The sequence below is a fragment of the Pecten maximus genome, chromosome 10 (genome assembly GCF_902652985.1).
Source record: "Pecten maximus chromosome 10, xPecMax1.1, whole genome shotgun sequence".
In the NCBI taxonomy this organism is placed as follows: Eukaryota; Metazoa; Mollusca; class Bivalvia; order Pectinida; family Pectinidae; genus Pecten; species Pecten maximus.
In genome coordinates, this window is record NC_047024.1 from 10286851 (window position 1) to 10308846 (window position 21996).

The 21996-nt window shown below is 35.0% G+C and overlaps 1 protein-coding gene across 1 annotated transcript in view; it reads right to left on the bottom strand.

The window, feature by feature from the left end:
• Nucleotides 1-21689, bottom strand: part of LOC117336066 (MAP kinase-activating death domain protein-like) — a 124622-nt gene extending 102933 nt beyond the window's left edge. The window contains 4 exon segments of the mRNA XM_033896428.1: nt 4987-5128; nt 13341-13585; nt 13587-14030; nt 21204-21689. Of these exon segments, the coding sequence (XP_033752319.1) occupies nt 4987-5128; nt 13341-13585; nt 13587-13949 (750 nt within the window). The 5' untranslated portion in view covers nt 13950-14030; nt 21204-21689.
• Between the last annotated feature and the right edge of the window lie 307 nt (nt 21690-21996).

Here is a 21996-nt window from a genome sequence, read left to right on the forward strand (position 1 = left end):
TGGCATGTGTCTTGCCTTCCGTATTTGTCCACAAGAAGGAGCAACATTAAATATGTAGATTTGGGGTATTTATATAGTTTGCCAAAAGGTAATCGATAAACATACTTTTCTTACAGCTTGAAAACTTGCATAATCTCCCCAAGGAAATTCCGAGGAGTTATCAAGTGTTAGGATAGAATCATGACAGCAGAGGATGGTAGGTTCCACAAGTGATTTATACACACTTATAAACACCCTTGGGTAAGGGTTGAACCACACACATCAGTTCTCCATCAGAGTCTGATGCTCTGTGGCCTCGTTAATTGATGAGGTAAAGGAATTGCTAATGAATCATTATAGACATCAGCAAGAAAGAAGTAATTAATTTCCCATTTCATAAGTCTCTTTATTATCATTATGATTTGCATAAAACTTGAGGAACAAATCGACAATTTAACTCTAAAAATAGGTCAACATTCAATGTAATACATCAATTGTATCAATTTATCAACATATCCCCATGACCCAAAACATTTTCTGATTTGGCCACAGACACTTGAATGCTTTATTGTTTTAGACTAATTGAGATCATTTCACAGTATGATTATATCTTACTGAAGTTAAATAATGGTTGGAATATCTCCTCTCCAATGTTTACTTTATTATAAGTGTTATAACGTCTGGGTCATACACGTTTATAACTTTTACAAACACTCTCAAACAGCCTTCATGTATTTACTCAATCGCCTTTGGAGAGTTTTTAAATAACCATCTTGCACTTAATGTTTAGATGGTTATAAGTGGCGCCTTCTCACAAGAAAATCCCATTCAGTCAGGTGTTTAAAAACAGCAAAAGAAAATAATAGTGTTTTGTTCATCGTAACTTCATTTAAGCATTGATGTCATTATTTTTTAGTTTCATCGGAGTATGAAACAAATTTTGTTTGCAAACTGTAAGAATCCGCGTAGCGGATTCTTACAGAAGTTTGCAAACAAAATTTGTTTCATACCCCGCTGAAACTAAAAAATAATTGACATCAATGCTTATAATTAATTTTTGAAAATGATTTTCTAATTTAAAACATGTTTTATGTACAATTTTACTGGTTTTAAATGAGATAATTTTTCTCAAATCAATACGCAACGTCAATTGTCGTATTGTGACGTCACATTTTTCGCGCCATTCTCGGAATTTCTTTCATAGAAGAATGAAAAGAATTTTTCGACCAATCACATTTGAGTATTTACCATGAAAACAAAGAAAAATTAATTATTTAGATGTACATGTTAAAGCAGAAAACATCCATCCGTTTCCCGTAGTAAACCGGCCAATTTCTAACTGTGTTTCTTTTCCCATTCAGTATATAACTTTGACAAGCAAGAGAAAAATATTGGTCAATAACACACAAAACCTTGGGAAGATTAGCCCCAACATTTGTACAAATTTGACTCCCAATCCCATAGTGATGCTACCAGTCAAATATGTGCGATATTCATTGTTTGGTTTCAGAGAAGAAGTCGCTTATATCAATATAGCTAAATTTACCCCTTGTGGCAGTTATGAAGAAGAAGTCAATTGTTGACGGACGTACAACAGATGCCATGGTATGGTATAAGCTCACCTTTGTACCAGCTAGGTGAGCTAATTATTATAATGACAACTATGTCCTTGGAGATTGTACCCACTAAATTATGTTATAATACCTATAAATGTGTTATGTACGTAGGCTAAAGGAAATGGTAAAATGTGATGCTGTAAACTGAGATTTTACATACCGTACTGCCCAGAAAAACATACAACACCTTCTCTAAATTGACATCCAACAGGACCACAATATTTCCTTACTTGACACCAATAAAAAGGATTAACACAGGTATGAACCTAAGAAACTTATTCAACAACTGAAAGCTTTCTTTTTATTCATATCATGATGATAAATTCAACAAACATAAAGCATTATAAGGATCATGATCAGTCCCTTTCCTAATTGGATATCAGTTATAGTAATGATTATAGGCATCAGGCTAAAGTAATTTAATCACAAAGCACCTGTACCCATCACTCCCATAACAAAGACACTAATTAATTACACTCCATATTTAATATGTATTGGTGTATTAGGAACAGTGAGAGTGTAATTTGTTAACCAAACATGTTTAGCTGCTTCTATCTCATATCAATATCATCCTCAGCATCCAAGTTATTGACCCTGCACAGTGTGTAAAATCTGATTCACAAAGAGAATGACAACTTGGAACAGATCCAGGTGTTCGACTTTTTATTATAACAAATAAAAGCCAGGAAACTATGAAACCATAGATAAATATATCCTACTGTCTAGTCACCAGCCCAAATTGATTACTTTTTGTGCGAAGCTCAACAAAAATTGATGTAAATTTTGTATCATTTTACGTCAATATGTCATAACATGAGCAGTATCTGGCTCGTACATTAAAATTCAAGTCACCTCACAGACAATTTGTGAAAGAGTTCCTTTTTTTTGTCAGTATTGTTAGTTAACTATATAAACTACAAAGACCAAAGCAGTACTATTGGTTTATTTTGTTTAACGTCCTATTAACATCCAGGGTCATTTAAGGACGTGCCAGGCTTTGGAGGTGGAGGAAAGCCGGAGTACCCGGAGAAAAACCACCAGCCTACGATCAGTACCTGGCAACTGCCCCACATAGGTTTCGAACTCGCAACCCAGAGGTGGAGGGCTAGTGATAAAGTGTCGGGACACCTTAACCACTCTGCCACCATGGCCCTTATCCAAAGCAGTACAAGGAAGCTCCCAATATTCTCATTTAATCCAGGTCATTGTGGTGTTTTGTTTTAAGGACGAAAATAAAAACACTTCTTAACTTTGAACTTAAAATACCCGATATTATACTCCTAACACCATGTCAAGGTTTGTTTTGTGCCATGGCTGGGTTTTCCTATAAATGACTGATATTTCTACACACCTAATATCACACACACACTTGAGGATTTCAACACATTTTCAGTAACAGCTGGCTCACTGTGTACATTGTACACTTATCTAGGCTTAGGTCATAAACATTTAAGTATTTTGTCCACATGTGTAAACAAATAAAAAATAGCTATTTTCATCAATAAATGGTGAAGTTAATTTGACATCAACACAACTGATAGCCATAAAATTCTTTTTCTATTTTCAGCGACTAATTAACTAATCTAAATATGGAGACCATTAAGGTTGTTTCACAACTAATCAGCTGGGAGAACTGTCAGATTCAGGTTTCTAGTTCTTCATAAAATTTACAATGCCAAGAGTCTAATAATAACAAATCTTACAGTAAATAAATATTCAGTAGATTTTCATGGTAGTCAACATTCATTAAATGAGGACTGGTTTATAGGCAAGGTTCAGCCAGTTTCATTAACTTGTCAGTGAGTTATCTCATTAATTTGTGAGTTATCTCATTAATTTGTGAGTTATCTCCTCCTTCATCAATTATCCTCCTTCATCAGTTGGTTAACTCCTCCATTCACCAGCAAGTTCTTTCCTCCATCATCAGTGAGTCATCTTCTCCTTCCTCCTTCATCGACATGTCATCTCCTCCTTCATCGACATGTCATCTCCTCCTTCATCGACATGTCATCTCCTCCTTCATCAACAAGTGATCTCCTCCTTCAACGAGCCAAAAAACATTTCATCAGTTTCTTATCTCCTTCCTCAGTCAGTTATCTCCTCCTTCATCTGAGTTATCTTTTCCTTCATTGGTGAGTTATCTAATCCTTCACCAGTGAGTTTTCTACTTCATCAGTTAGTTATCTCCTTCAGTAATGAGTTATCTCCTCCTTCATCAGTAAGTGATCTCATCCTTCATCAGTAAGTTCTGCAAGTTAGCTTGTCCTTCATAGGTGAGTTATCTCCTTCTTCATCTGTGAACTATCTTCTCATTCATCAATGAATGATCTTCAAATTCATTCATCAGTGAGTTATCTTCTTCATCAGAGCCTTACCTCCTCCTTCATCAATGAGCTATCTCATTCATCAGTAAGTTAGCTCCTCCTTCATTGGTGAGTTATCTCCTCCTTCATCAGTGCCTTGTCTCCTCCTTCATCAGGAGTTTTCTACTTCATCAAAGAGTAATCTCTTTCATCAGTGAGTTATCTCCTCCTTCATCTGTAAGTTATTTCCTCCTTTATCAACAAGTTATCTCCTCCTTCATCATTGAGTTATCTCCTCCTTCATCAGTGCCTTGTCTCCTCCTTCATCAGGAGTTTTCTACTTCATCAAAGAGTAATCTCTTTCATCAGTGAGTTATCTCCTCCTTCATTAGGAGCTATCTCCTCCTTCATCAGTGAGTTATCTCCTCCTTCATTAGGAGTTATCTCCTCCTTCATCATTGAGTTATCTCCTCCTTCATCAGTGAGTTATCTCCTCCTTCATTAGGAGTTATCTCCTCCTTTATCAATAAGTTATCTCTTCCTTCATTAGGAGTTATCTCCTCCTTCATCAGGAGCTATCTCCTCCTTCATTAGTGAGTTATCTCCTCCTTTATCAACAAGTTATCTCCTCCTTCATTAGGAGTTATCTCTTCCTTCATTAGGAGTTATCTCCTCCTTCATCTGTAAGTTATCTCCTCCTTCATCATTGAGTCATCTCCTCCTTCATCATTGAGTTATCTACTCATTCATCAATGAGTTATCTCCTTTATAAACTGATCAATGATTCAGTGAACTAAGTTATCTCTTTTCTCCGAGTCTTCATCAGAAGTAAATACTACAGATGTATACCATAAACCCAACTTATTGATATCATAGTTATTGATAGCATAGTTTTGTAAGTTGACTTTCTAGTAATAACTAACATGACTAAAGACAGCCAAGATGGTTATAGTTTTGTTGTATTTTTTATTGAATATAACAAACAAGAGATAGGCAATTGAGTAGAACATCAACTAGCTAGTTGGCCATTCCACTTTGCTGGTAGTACCAGAAGGCTTTTTTAGAACACTGTAGAAAAATCTGCTTACCTCAACACGTGTCTTGCCCGGGACTGGTACAGGTGCACTCAGCAGGCGTAGGATCCAAGTCTCAATCTCCTTGACCTCGTGCATCACTAGCCCTGTAATGTTGTCTGTACCTTGTCCAGTCAGCACTCCCCATACTGTGTCTCTGTAACACCAATATCACAATGAGTTTTACTGATCATATAATATATCAATATATTCAGATCACCAATGTATATTCAATGTCATCAAAGTTGCCAACATCTGTAATTTAATTCTGATGGAAGATCAAACTTGCACTCAAGTATAACAGAAATTCATATACTTACTGGGTTGGTAATTGATATCAGTTACATACTGACATAATCTGAGTTACAATAAAGTAAATAGACAACAAATACTAATATTTGTTTTGCCATATGAACATTATAGATATTGATGGATCTGCAGCTTCAACAATTCTATCTGATACTTCACTTTAACTGTTTTAATTTCCATAATCAACAATTAACACTAGGACCTACACCCATCTTAACCTTTCATCAATATTAATACTGACCTTGACACATCGTAACCTTTCATCACAATCAGTGACATTGACTCATCTTAACATTTTATCACCATTAATACTGACCTTGACCTATCCTAACCTTTCATCACCATTAATATTGACCTTGACCTATCCTAACCTTTCATCACCATTAATACTGACCTTGACCTATCCTAACCTTTCATCACCATTAATACTGACCTTGACCTATCCTAACCTTTCATCACCATTAATACTGACCTTGACCTATCCTAACTTTTTATCACCATTAATACTGACCTTGACCCATCTTAACCTTTCATCAACATTAATACTGACCTTGTCTAATTTTAACCTTTTATCATTAATACTGACCTTGTCCCTTCCAAAGCTTTTATCATGAACACTGACCTTGACTCATCCTCACCTTTTATCACCATTAATATTGTATGACCCTGACCAATCTTAACCTTTTTTGTCAATATTATCACTGCATGACCTAGCTTGTTGCCATCTTAACCTTTTATCATGAATACTAACCTTGACCCATATCCTAACATTTTCTCATCAATACTTTATGACCTTGACCAAGCTTAAGTTTTTATCATGAATACCGACCTTGACCTATCCTAACCTTTAATCACCATTAATACTGACCTTGACCTATCCTAACCTCTTATCACCATTAAAATGACATGACATATGCATGGCCCCATCTTAACCTTCATCATTATCACTGGCTTTGAACCATCTTTACATTTATGTTGGAAATTCTGTTTCAATAACTTCGACAGTTCTCTTAATTTGCAATGATTTTATTGATAATTCCTTCTGGTTTGTTCCAATAGAAAACTTCCTTTTATTTTGAATAAATTTTCATGTAGCTATATATAGTGTCAGTATTAATGTACAGTGCAGTATGAATTAGTAATTAATAGTAATACATATTGTATGTACGTGAATGCCATACACAGACAAAGTAGGGACCAAAAATTGTAGATTATACCTATAGGCTATTTATAGATCCCCACAGCCTAAGATCAATAAGAAGAAACCAGGAGAAAATTACTTGTAAACTCAGTGGCTGAGGACTGTCTTAATATAAGTAGAAAGAAGGAACTGCTAGGTAATCACATTTTCTTATAAACAGTGTGCCAATAACCAACCATTTTCTCACAAGGAGCTCTGAAAATATCTATAGTCAGTGGCACTAAAGGTTTGCCTTCCACCAGAGGTCCAGTTTAAACATCCCATTCATTAGACTGATGGGAGCTCTCCCAAGATTATTGATCCAGTCCTGGCAGCTTGCCAAGTGTGACTGCGTCCCGATCAACTCTCTGTGGAGGCTGTTGATCAAGGCAGATCAATACATATACCGTATGTGGGTGGTTCTGATTTCTAGCTTCCTACTTTCTCTCTCAAAATGGCCATGCCATTACAAGGTAGAAATGTTTTGGAAACTAATGATGGTCATATGATTCCGTTTCCACCTACTCATATATATCTGTACTTACTTACTCAAAAAGTTGTTTTATTTTCAGCTTTTCTTTTTTCAAAATCATACTTACAAATTAATTAATGCCACAGGGCTTACATCTCATGTACCGGTGGTATGTTCTAATTAAGTTGACACTAAGTTGACACAAAATGCAAGTACAAAAATATTTTACTCTCATTCTACATCATTTTTTCAGTAGATGCCAAAAAATCAATGATGACCCAAAAAATGACATATTTCCAAAATAAAATCAATTCTGCTTATTAATTACATTACTTTTAGCCTTCATGATAATGCTAATATATCAATTAATTGATTGCTTTGTATATTTACAGTTCAGAAAGAGAAACTTTCTACCAATTCCAACAATGTCATGTGATATATTATATTATGTGATTTCTGAGTATGGAATGGTATAATATCAATATGTCAAAATATTACAGCTACATTTTGAACAATTTAATAAAGTCAAAAGCAACACACTTTGAAAGAATATAATAATGAAGTTTTAGTTCAAAGTGCACAAAACCATATCTTTAAATGTTCAAAATATACTGCTCTTTTTTACCTTAAATGAAAGAAAATTCCCATTCGAACCTCGAGCTCATCCTGTTAGGGATACAATGCTGGTAGCTAGCTATGCTAACAATCAATCTATAGGTCTTTGAGCAAAACTTAATCCATATATACATCTGTATACCAATATCGAATGTACACTTGGCTAGACTTAATTGTTACAGTCTTCAGCATGATGGTAGCATGTAGCTAAAAATAGGTACTCATCATGATGACTGATGCTTATGTCTCCAGTTAGGTACGCTTGACAAACTGGATGATGACAATATTTGACAGAACAATGACAGCAGGCCATCCAGTAGGATTAAAATCTCAAGAGTCAGTGACCCTCAGCTCTGAAATCCTGAGAGTCAAATCAAAATCCTGAGAGTCAAAATATGAAATTCTCAAACTTGACGGTTAATCGTTTCCAAATGTAAACTGATAAAAGTGTCTTCTTTTTTAAATTATAATTAATTGAATAATATTCAAAAGAATTTAGTTCATCTTAATTAGTTATCCAATATTTGTTTTTTAAGAAATAAATAAAAGTATTTTAAAAATTTAAACTTTTCTTTTAATTATATATTTTTGCTTGAATAAGATACAATTAAAAATTACATATTTTTGTTTGAATAAAGTATAATTAAAACAATTAATTTTCTATTTGATTTAAATAACTGAAATAAATTTCTTGTAAACCTTTTAACAAAAACACTTGTATCACAGTTTTCTTGCTGAAATTATGTTTAAATTTGTTACATTGGTTAAGCATAATTTGTAAAACCATCATTTTATTTCTTTTTTTTTAATCTGCTCAGCCTTTAGAGGTTATTTTTGTATGCTAATCAGGTTTTCATATTTGCCGCCAAAATGTAACATGAATGATTTACGCTTCCCACTCTGTCACAAGCACTGCAGAGGTCATGTACATGTAAGGTTATTCAGGTTAACAACAAAATGGCTGCCGCCTGTGTTGGCATGCTGCAAACGATCTCATTCTTGTTATGTACATGATTGAAAGTTATCACAAACATGTGTTACATTTATTTGTTTGGATGGGAATCTACTATAGCTTACTTATTTCATTTATTAAAATGTGATTGCTTAGAACAAAGTGCAGATCGGCCACTACAGGTAGGTACAGTGGATACTTCACCTGTGCCCCAATTTGGCAATCGGCAGCCACAGTTGGATTAGTCACAGTTGAGTGGCTCTTTTAATTGACTCCTAGGGGTATTCTACTAATTAGTGTCACTGACCACAGCAAATATACCCTTTGTTGGGCCTGGGTATTGGACAACACACAGACTAATTACAGTGGTGGTCAAAATGTGAAGCGTCAGATTGACGCACGGTATGCAAAAGTCGTGCGTCAAATTAAATTTTGCTGCGTCATTGACCCGAGGTCTCGGGTTAGTGGATGCCCTGATTATTGACATATAACCTGATCCAGTGTACATGTCCTAATCATCAATTAGCCAGCTGACTTGGTGTCACATGATCAGGATTCAAGGGACCAGGGTACATTACAAGACCAATCATGTATAAATACTAATACCAAGTTGTCTCTTATATCATATGCTACTTCACCATTTAGGTTTCATACTAACTTACTGACATTTAAAATCAATCTGATATAGAACATATATCACCAAAGATTCTTTAATGTAACATGAAGCTCAGCAGGAAAACATAAATTTAGTACTGGTAAAACTATTATTACATTAAACTAATTATGTCACCTTGCCTGCTAGTACAGAGCTTGATAAAGCTTTACAGTTAAATTGTTGCCATCATTTTTTACATCAGGGCCATTATATAGTAACATATATATCCAATGGGAGGAATCCAGTAAAAATGAAATTCAATGCATGAAAGGACAGGTACTTGAGAAAATGCTATCATATGGTATTGTATACTGCTTTGAATCACTTTTATGGATGGTCCCTGTTTGACATACTTGAAGTCCTCCTGTTGTGTAGATATTGTGCTGAAATAATGTTAACCCTCACTTTCTGATAAGATCTTATTTTTTTTGTTGTAGATTGAAAAAAAAAATTAGAACACTGCATATAATTTTCTCGAAGATCTTCAATTTATTTCCTTTAATTATATGAACTTCTATAAATGATAAAGCAACAATATTTGCTTTGATTTTTTTCAGGTTAGTCCAGCTAGCACACCTTTTACCACATTTTGATGAGTCTGCACTACGGAATATAGAGGGAATTTGAGTGAGTCTATAGAAAAAACAGTGGAGTCCAAATATCAAGTCCCAAAAATCACTGAATAAACAAGGCATCGCAAACGATACAAATCCCCTCGCGTGAACTCTGACGCAAAATGGGGGGTGGGGTTATTGCAGGACATTGAAATAACATCAGTTGTCATTTGCACTGAACTGCAATAGACATGGATGGGCTTATTATCAGGCATGGGCTCATTGCCAGATAAATATGGTATATATTGTTATGCATTCAACAGTATCTGGTTACACATGCTGGACCAATATATGAAGATTGGTCAGGATCCATTCAAAAATGAAGTCGCAACAACGCTGACAAAGATTTTCTATAAATAGTAATGGTGACCTTGACCTTAACCTTGGCGCCCTGAAACACGAACTTGTTTGAGGTATTGCCATGCTTGACCCATATATGAAGTTTGGTCAGGATCCCTTCAGAAATGAAGTCGCAAGAGTGCTGACAAAGATTTTCTATAAATAGTAACGGTGACCTTAACCTTGACCTTGGCACCCTTAAACACGAACTCGTTTGAGGTATTCCCATGCTGGACCCATATATGAAGTTTGGTCAGGATCTGTTCAAAAATGAAGTCGCATTACAGCGCTGACAAAGATTTTCTATAAATAGTAACGCTGACCTTGACCTTGGCACCCTGAAACACGACCTCGTTCGAGGTATTCCCATGCTGGACCCATATATGAAGTTTGGTCAGGATCTGTTCAGAAATGAAGTTGCAAGAGTGCTGACAATGATTTTCTATAAATAGTAACGGTGACCTTGACCTTGACCTTGGCACCCTGAAACACGAACTCGTTCGAGGTATTCCCATGCTGGACCCATATATGAAGTTTGGTCAGAATCCGTTCAAAAATGAAGTCGCAAGAGCGCTGACAAAAAGTGAACATACGTACTTACGTACGAACGGAACGCTATATCCCCTCCCCGACTTTCGTCGCGAGGGGATAATAAATACTGGGTAATACCATAATGTTTTAATAAACATTTATAATTCTTCACATGTAGACACCTTCATCCCTCCAAAATGACAGCTATTGTTAATAGAGGCCTTAAGCATTCAATTCTTGTGGCTGTCTTGATTTAAGGCCAATATTGATTTTCTATACATTTACCAAGTCATCGCCCTAACTACATCTGTATGTATCCCTTCAAAACTACTTTTATGACACTGTATACCAATTTTATCTATAGTAGAAAAAGCTTTGATTTCTTGTACAACATATAGATCTTTAGGCTACCATGTCACATACATATATACGGTATAATCTGACTTCTGCAGACCACAGACGTCACCAGAATTATGTCTATCGCCGTACAAAATCACCCATAATTACATATAACCACTACACTGTCATGGTAATCTCAGAGCCAGATTTACAAAAACATTAAAAACAACCCTTTTACTTCGGTCATCATCTATATATTGAAATACAGATAGAATTTAGCCCTTCAGTGATGATGACAGCGTTCAGACATGTAATGAAGTTCACTGTCAAATATTCAAAGCTTTCAGATCCTTCAAAAGAAGACATATGCACAAGAAACAGATCACGAATCATTGCACATAAATTAGCATACAATATTCAACCTAATAAATGCACATACAAGAACTCAATTCAAGTGGAGTATGCATTTACATACTTGAGTGTATATAAAATAAAATTTACTATAAGGTTCAATGTTAGTGGCGTAGCTAGACCTGCATGTTTTGATGTGTACGCAAAACGGGAGAAAATTAGATTTTTTTTAGGCCTTTTGAGCACTTGAACATAAAAACTTTAAAATAAAGAACAATTACTAATTGTAATGGGAAACATTTACATAAGTCCCCCCCCCCCCCCCCAAATGACCCCGCAGTCATATCGCTGTTTTTTGCCATCCCTCAAAACCACTAAACACCAATTTTCAACAAAAGGGAATAATATTTAATTTCGACAAATCCGAGCCTTGTAAATGAAGACCATTTCGTTAAAATGTGAAAGTGAGGTTACGAGAGTGACCGGTGTCCCATGATGTATCTAGATACCAAATTGCAGCAAAATCTGACAATATCTGAGGAAAAAGAAGAATATTTTAGCATTGTGGCATTGTTAACTTATTCTCCATGTGTTTGTCATCAGGGACAACTTAATGGTGTCATTATTAGTTATTAGCAGTTATTCTTTCCCCAATCGCACTATATGTCTGGGTATTCTGTTATTTTTGGATTAGGCTTGAAGCTACTTCTCGCTGGCGCTGGGGCTATGTCCATAACCACAGGGGCTTAGCATCATTTTATAAATGATAGTCCATATATACATATATATACCGTATTTATTCTAATAAACGCCCCGGGGGCGTGAAATTTTTCCAAGGGGGGGCGTTTAATGGAGATCAAAATTTCAGAGTCGGTAAGTTGTGAGATATGTTGTATGTACCCATTTCACGCCATGAAACATGTGTATATGTATCCAAAACATTGTAAAACTAAGTGACAAACATTTTGTGTATGAAATTGCAAGAAACATAAACTTTGTTATTTATACTTACGGTAGTTGTACATTACGTACAACATATACATTGTTTGAAACACGGGGTCGAGTGTGTTAAATTGCGTCATAAACCGGTCACGATCCAGTTTACTCTCATCACTTGTAGTTTATTATATCTGCTATCAATCATGTCGGGTTTGAAGTGAAGTTATATGAAGTAAGTTTCAAACTGAAAGTTGTAAACTACGCCGAGCAAAAGGGAAAACATGCGGCAGCTACTGTGTTTAAGGTTGACCGGAAACGAGTGCGGGACTGGTGCCAAAACAAACAAAAACTAAAAAACATTTCTAAAACATCAAAACGCTGTAAGGGAGGAGGAAGGTCAGTAAAATTCCAAAATATTGACGTCCAGGAAGCTGAGGATGTACTGGAAAATTTAATGGGAGGTGCAGTTGAACTCGGTGAAAGTGAAAGTGAATCCACCGGAAGTGATGATGACAGCGAGGTCAGTGGCGCGTATGACAGCCCGGGACATTAACGTTTGTTGATACGATATAGTGGTACTGTGTATATAGTTACTGAAACTTTGTTTTGTGGTTTGTGTTAGTTTTATGTTGGATATCCTTTAAATAATTACCTCTGGACACACGTGGATGTGCCACGGTAAGTTCTTTTTCTCGAATTGAGGAATTTTCTTTCCAAAAAAAGGGTGGGGGGGCGTTTATTAGGGTGGGGGCGTTTATTAGAATAAATACGGTATATGGACTATCATTTATAAAATCATGATGTATATATATGGACTATCATTTATAAAATCTTGCAAAGCCCCAGTGTCCATAACAGGATAAAAAAAAATGGTACCTTTACCACTGTGCCAGAAACACAAAGAAAATCTCTTTGACTAGCTTTAAAAAGCTTTCTATCTTTTGGCAAGTACCTGCCGCTTTCTTCATTTTCAAATTATGTCTACGTGTTTACTTTCTCAATACTCGGTATTATAAAAAAAAAAAAAAATAAAATACTAAAAGAAAAATAAATAAATAAAGAATATGCTTTACCTTGAAGAGCCTCTGGATCCACCAATTCTTTTCGTACAACTTCGGTCATGACATGAATCAACAAGTTTTCTTAGTATAAACATGCATTCTCGGAATGTCGAAAAGAAGGGATGATGACTGACGATGCATAATGAAGTGAGAGTATTGTTCCTTACACGCCCAGCTGTTTTAAGTCTACGACTAGTTCTTGGCGACCTCTGCCGGCCATCAGAGTCAATATTAACACCTAATGTATTTCCATCTGCATTTCCTCCATAAAAACGTTCAGACTTTCGATTTTTCCGAATATTTCTTTTCTATTGGCCGGAAAAAGTTAACACAGATGCCATATCTAACTAACCCAGAGTCTTTTTCTGTAAGTGTAAATACAAATGAAGTTGTCTCTCTCAGACTCATACGCTTCGGCCCTACACTGATGCATCCTTCTGGTTGACAGAAAAAAATGATGTCAGGCGGTAGAGGAAAATCTTGGTGATCCTCCAGTGGATAGCGTCGAAGAAGTTCTGGTGTTTGTGCAACATTATTGTTGTGGTTAGGATGCCTGCTGCCCACGATTATGATGTAATCCACCAAACGTGGGCACAGGTATTTTGTGTTATGTTCCAACATGTCTGGTAATACAGGACTGAGAAGATAGGGCAGTTCCTCTCCCTACCATCTTGAGTTTTCCTTGGCTTCTCTCCCTCTCATCTAAACAGCAAAAGTATAAACAAAATGCATACTGATTAAGCCACATAGTTTTTAAAAATCAAAACACTTGAAATATTGCTACTTGTATTACAATTATAATTACTAAACTGAAAATGATAATTCTTGGCCTTTACCTAACTGTCCTTCCAATTTGTCTAAACAATCTTACTTGTTCCACTTTGATATTACTGGCCAAATCAAGTATAGAGGAATGTACATGTGTTTTCAACGTGTTAAAGTACCTGCAGGACATATGACATTGAATTCAGAATTTGAATGCTTTGCAGATGCAACAATCAATATTTAGCATTCAGAATTTGAATGTTGTGCTGGCAACATTTGTAATACATTCAACATTCAGAATTTGAATGTTCTAACGTAACAAAGAACATATAACATTGAATGTTCAGAGTTTTACTGTTGTGCAAATGCAATTCACATTCAACATATGGCATTCAACATTCAGAATCCGAATGTTGTGCCAGTGTGCAACGTTCAATATATGACATTCAACATTCAGCTCAATGTTGTACGGGCATGACATATGTTGAATATTATAAAAATACATGCAATAATATTGAGCTGGCACAATTAACATTCAAATTCTTCATGTTGAATGTCACATGTCATATGTCGAGCTGTGACAACATTCTGAATGTTGAATATTTTATATCAATATCCCTGCTGGTTCAACATTTATAGTCTGAATGATGAATGCTGTATGTTGTATGTCACGTCAGCACATATTAACATTCAAATTCTGAATGTTGAACATGTATGATGAATGCTGAGCTGGCATGCCCACCAAGTTCTGAATATTGAATGTTGTATGTTGAATGCTGAGTTGCCACAACATTCAAATTCTGAATGTTGAATGTTGTATGATGAATGTTGCAATTGCACATTGTGTCGGCACAAAATTCAAATTCTTAATGTTGTTTGTTGAATGTTGCCTTTCCAGAACATTCAAATTCTGAATGTTGAATGTTGTATGTACACTTTGAGAGCTGTCTGAACATGGAGAAACTAGTAAACACTATTGCAGTTTTTGTTATTACCACATCAGAAACATATCGTGTGTATCCGGCAATTCATCACCACATATATGTATATATGCAAGACATTGGTACATTTACTTGTTACTTCTCAATTAGACTATGATAATGCTTTGCTCTTTTGGGTATCTGATGCACTGATTGGCCACCTGCAGAGGGTCCAGAACACTACAGCATGTCTGGTTTCCTGTACTTGAAAGAGGGAGCACATCACACCAATGCTTTATTTATTGTATCAGCTACCTGTGGCTGTGCGTTTCAGGTCACAGTATTGTTGGGTATCATATAACTTATAAATAAGCTCTAATGCATAAATAATCAAATCTAGATGCTGTTATCATCTATAAATTCATGATCGATCATCACTTAATTAAATTTAAATGACTGATCATGAACTTTTGATCGACTAATTGTGTTTGGCCCGTCAGGTTTTCTAATTTTGAAGTATGGATTTAATTTCGCTTGTGTTGTCTTCTTTTTCAGACATGTGTTAATGCTCTGAAGCAAATTCAACATTGTACATAATATTTGATTATCTCCTTTTAAAAGTTGGTTTATTCATGTGCATCTTTAGTCTTTAAATGATTTGTTTCAATTATTAAAATTTTAAATTTTTTTAAAAAGTGTAGACGAGTTCTTGTCTCCGCGACACACGATCATTTCAACACAAATTACCAAAATAACAGCATCTAGATTTGATTATTTATGCATTAGAGCTTATTTATAAGTTATTTCAGGAAAATTAATTCTTCCAGATCGAGTTGACATGAGTTTGTCTTATTTTTATTTTATTTTTTCGTGGACTGAAACCGGGTCACTATCAAATATATATCTACTTCCGTTAAATTCACCTGCATCCTAGTGCTATACTAAATATTATGTTATACAATACAGACTCTATGTCTGGCACTTTTTTGAAGCCAAAAAAGTTCCACAAATAGGAAGTTTGGCTCCTGGGTGATCGTAGATTTACTTGATCTCTGCCATTCTGTTACCGTATGCAAACACACTACTGAAATAATGTGTGCGATGATTGGGTGAGTCTGTGTGACTAGTGACTAATCAGAAACTGTATTATATTCCGCTATACAACTTGTTTACAGAATCGCCGACGACGCATGTAACATGCATTGCCGAAATCTCAAACAACATAAGGATACTGAATCTATAAATTTCTACTTTTACTAGTTTTAGTCATTTCAAAATCGACTAAAGAAATCATTGATTGACTAATCAATTTTCCTGGGAAAACGAGGTGATGTTGATTAGATTGATTGATTGGAACAGCACCAGGTCACACTACAGTACAATATTTTTATGAACACATAAAAGGCAATAAATGGAACAGCTTTAAATTTGGAGCAATTACAGGAACTTGTCAATCTCTACCAGCCGTCAAATTCACTACGATTGGAGACAGAATCTGTTTATGTCTAATACTGTGACTTGTGGTAACCATGCTTTGGAATGTAGTGGCCAATTTGTGGAACAGCTAGCATACCATCTGCTACCAGGAAGCTGAAAACATTGGCCAAATTCAAGAAAGAGGTTAAAAATCACTTGTTTATGTGTGCTTTTCAGAGAAGCTTGCAGAGGTCATGTACATATTATCATCTAACTGCTCAAGTAAACATAGGTTATATGTGTTCTGTGCAATGTGTAAAACTTGAAATACATAGAGGATATTGAATGGTTTCCCAATGAATATAACATATTTCATGAGTATGACAAAATATCAATATTTTCACAAGTGCAAAGCACAGGCCTCAAAGTTGAGAGAAATTTACTCGCATATGCGAGTAAATATTCCAAAAGGCGAGTTTAAATTAATGGTATATATATATCGCCATCTGGCGAGTAAAAAATTCTGGAACATTTCCGGATATTTTCTTAGAATCGACCAGAAATCAATATTTTAGAATAAACCTATTTGCATCAGAGTCAGAAAAGCGCTTAGAACAGTATAATTCGCCATCTTCATTCAAGCGTCTAAATGACCAAGCTACCGTGTGAGCAAAATGGCGTTAAAAAGGTCAGGGCAGATGCCGCCGACATCTTTCGGTTTTAAGAAGTCCAAAACGACAGATTCACCAGCAGATCCAGATGTAGGAAAAGAAGCAGAACCCAAAGCATCTACCGTTACCTATATATATATATAGCAGCACTGGTAGTTAACAACATCATTTGTTTCATCATAGCTCAACAACTAAGGTTTGACGAATGCAAAATTTTGTAAAATATGTGAAGGAGTACATCAATGGCAGGTAAAACTGACTTTGTATCAGGTAGCACATCTTTCAAAAGAGAATTCTGTGTCTGGCATGGAAACTGCAAACGACACAAAGACGTACATGATGCTGTTATCGCTTCTAAGGCAAGTGGCAGAGTCGAACAAAATTTTGAAAGACAACGTAAACAGCATGAATAAAAATGACAAAATACAGAAATATGATTTTTTGTTTTTAATACTTGTACCTCTGTTTATACATCACACCATGATTGGTGAAATGTTATTTTTGATTTAAAAAAAGTCACTTAAATGAAACATATCTAGTACATACTAGTAATATCTCAAATTAAATTGTTGCTAGGAAGAGCATGTGGCGAGTAAAATTCAGAGGTCACTCGCCACATGGCTAGTAATTCCTAAATGCCACTTTGAGGCCTGAAAGCACAAGTGAAAAATATTGATGTATTCTGTCATACGAGTGAAATGTATGTAATTTATAATCAATGGAAAAAAAATTCAATTTTTTTTTTGAATTTTTATGCTAAAAATTGTTTTTTCATATAACATGTATATCGTTGATCAGTGATAGCAAGATGAAATCCGATATTTTCTTTTAGAAAACTATCAAAATTAGCACATATATGTATCTGTTGGTCGTAGTGGTCAATCATGATGTTTACAATGACTGTACCGTCCATGACAGAGACAATATACAAAATCTAGAATGATCGTGTTAAGATTTACTGCAGTCTCCTAACATGAACCACTTCAGTTCTCATGACTTCATGTATACACTTGCACATTTGGAATATTTTTATAACATTCGGGATGCCACAGAACATTTCATAGTGATTTTTACAACTGATGTGTTCCCTCAGAGTGGATCAAGCTTTCTCATTTTAAGAAAATCAAAATTGATAAATGATTAACTTGCTTGTCTTAATCTTTAGCTACAACATGTAATTATAATATACCCTTTTCAAATGCTGTTATGTTATATGCATAAAACTGTGAAACTTTTTGTGTTACATAAAAAAATTTAAAAAAAAATTATTTTCATATCATCATAATCTGAATGTATACTTATTGCATTTTTTACCTTATACAACTTTTTGTTGTTTGTATATACAATATGATTAATATCCAAAATAAATATAAATATTCTTTATCACTTTCAAAATTAGTTTAATGCTTTAAAATTGAGTAAAAATGTTGATATTCATGTCGCGCACAAATCTCCCTTATTTTAGGCAAAACTCCCTTAAAATAATCATCAATCTCCCTTATTGGTCTCCTGAAAGTATGGCATGTATGTACGTGTGCACATCAGGTTACACACAAGTATGTTTCAAAGCATTTGTAAGGTACTATTTCTCAATTTGAAACCTATTGTAAGACAGTGTACATACCCCCACTTAATGGTTTGAAAATTATGCTAAAAAAACTATATCAAATGTATAAAATTATCAAAATGTATTCCAAAGTGTTTTTTTTTTCAATAACGAAAACAGAGACATATATACAGAGCGATTAGTAACATCGCTATTTCCCCGTACACGTAGTGGCTCCCTTTATTCGTGACCACTCAAGCATATCCCTTATCGAGAGCGTCCGGTCTCCTATCAAACACACGCGAGCGCAGGTAAATCGGGCTATGCGCATGTGTGTATCGTAGTATTGGAACTTATTCGACATGTTCTGGTTAATCCGCCATTACGTCAGACCAAAACATCGTCATTTTAGATATACACAGAAAGCACATCGTTTTATTTTGGCCACTACAAAAGTTACCACATTAACCAAAAACTATCAAACTTATGGGATATAGTCTTATTGATCATGCATATTGTTGTCATTTATCCGTATTTTCGAAAATCCAGTGGGTCCTATTCGACATGTCCAAGTTTGTAATTAAGCCGCCATTACGTCAGACCAAAACATCGTCAAATTTAAACGCACACAAAAAGCACATCGTTTTATTTAGGCCACTACAAAAGTTACCACATTAACCAAAAACTATCATACTTATGGGATATAGTCTTATTGATCATGCACATTGTTGCCATTTATCCGTATTTTCTAAAATCCATTGGGTCCTATTCGACATGTCCAAGTTTGTAAATAGCCGCCATTACGTCAGACCAAAACATCGTCAATTTTAAACGCACACAAAAAGCACATCGTTTTATTTTGGCCACTACAAAAGTTACCACATTAACCAAAAACTATCAAACTTATGGGATATAGTATTATTGATCATGCATATTGTTGTCATTTATCCGTATTTTCGAAAATCCATTGGGTCCTATTCGACATGTCCAAGTTTGTAATTAAGCCGCCATTACGTCAGACCAAAACATCGTCAATTTTAAACGCACACAAAAAGCACATAGTTTTATTTTGGCCACTACAAAAGTTACCACATTAACCAAAAACTATCATACTTATGGGATATAGTCTTATTGATCATGCACATTGTTGCCATTTATCCGTATTTTCTAAAATCCATTGGGTCCTATTCGACATGTCCAAGTTTTGTAATTAAGCAGCCATTACGTCCGACCAAAACATCGTCAATTTTAAACGCACACAAAAAGCACATTGTTTTATCTAGGCCACTACAAAAGTTACCACATTAACCAAAAACTATCATACTTATGGAATGTGGTCTTGATTATCATGCACATTGTTGTCATTTATCCGTATTCTCAAAAACCCCATGGGGACTTTTCGAAAATTGGAGATTCCCGCCGATCTTTCCTGCGTTGTGCTTGACTTTCATACTCAAAATACAAACACTTGGACAGCAAATTGTGATATATTTCATATTGATGACACTTCTGCACTTTGATATTAATAAAATTAAAGCACATAATTGGATCCTGGTGATGATTTCAAATAGAAATTATCGATAATTATGTGTCTGGTTTTCAAGTTTTCTCCAATATGGCGTCTAGTGAAGACTGAACCGAGCGACCGCAAAGGATTGTGGGAATTAAGGTCAGGGGCCACTATGTAAACACAAGGGCAAATAGAGAGCTGCCAATCTCTCTGTATATATGTCTCTGACGAAAATAACAGTAGCTAAAACACAATTGTTTTTGTATGATACAATACTTTTCCTGATTGACATGCAGTTTTTGCCTATGGTAATGATTTTTTTTATTATTTTTCAATTAATCTTAAAGAATTAGTAATGAAACTAGATCTAGTTTCTAATTAACAGATTTATTAGATATAGGTATCAATAAAATGTATGTGTGCTATAAATAGTTAATGACTTCTCAACAATAAAGTTGTCTCGCTAAAACCATACCATTTCTTATTTCTGAAGAAAAAATGGTATTTTAGCAACTTTTGCTAAAGGGATTTTTTTCGCCTGAGTTAGCAGAGAAGTTATATACACATCTTGATAAATTGCTAGAATGTAAACAGCTAATAGATTTAATACTAGTACATCCATTGACCAAGGTCGGACGGACAGATACAGGTGATCAACTAGCCAAATCAATTTACATTATGTCCGAATTGATTACTGGCAATGGAGGTATGCTCTCGAGGCCCTGCTCTCGTTACGCATGGCTGCATATGTTTACAAGCTCAGAAATGAAAACTGACCGGGTATCAAAACAAACCGGTGAATTGTAAAATGTGCCACAGCAATCTATAGGAATAGTGAACCTTGGAAACAAAATCGGCCAATTTATCACCCACACATATTTCGTTCATATTTACAAGCATGACAGCAAACGTACGAAATATTGATTTTGTAAACAACTTGCGTTTACGCAGTAAAAAGAACGTTTAGGCCTATCTATCAACCAAATGTGACTATTATCGGCTTCAGTTAAAATATATTGACACATGTTCCTTCATACAGATACTCACTCTCTTTGGTAACTTGGCAGACTCTATGTATAACCTCTGTTTATCATGCCGACATCTGTTCTTTCCCGGCTGAAAGCAGCTACTGTAATGCATGTGTATGATAAACAGCAACTGACGTAAGGAAGAGCAAGTGGCGTCATCTGCTGGAAACTGAAAGTATGCTATTCGGGGAGATAACCCTAGTATGTAAATATTGAACGCAAACGCTCATAATGATCTACCGTGAACAGAGACTTCTAGTCTATACTATTATATGTCTCTGCCTGTCATACTTGAAGGTTAAAGAAAAAATATATTTAATGGCCCTTAGCAAAATTATTGGGCACATTTATTGCATGATTTATTTCGTTTTGAATACAGATGATAACCAAGATAGTAACCGGTGGGTTGATATCACGAGACAAATCTAGACCACTTTTTTATTTTTACTATGCCAGAGCACAATACCTATATGTTGTATCCATTTCTCCCCTCATTATTCAAAGCCATAGTATTCTATTATTCTAGAATAGAAAGTTCTATTTGCAATATAGATGACTAATATAAATCTACATGTAGCATTAAATAATCAAATATGATTGATCGGTTTTGTTATGAATTTGCAGTTGAAACCTTAAAACCTTTAATTATTATCTGGTTGATCGGTTTTTATGAATTTGCAGTTGAAACCTTAATTATTTTCTCGAGCGATCGACATAGTGATAAATGGGTGTAATTGGTACTCAGATATAATATTGAAACTTTGGTATATTAGATATGATCCGACTTTCATCAATTCCCATTAATTATAATT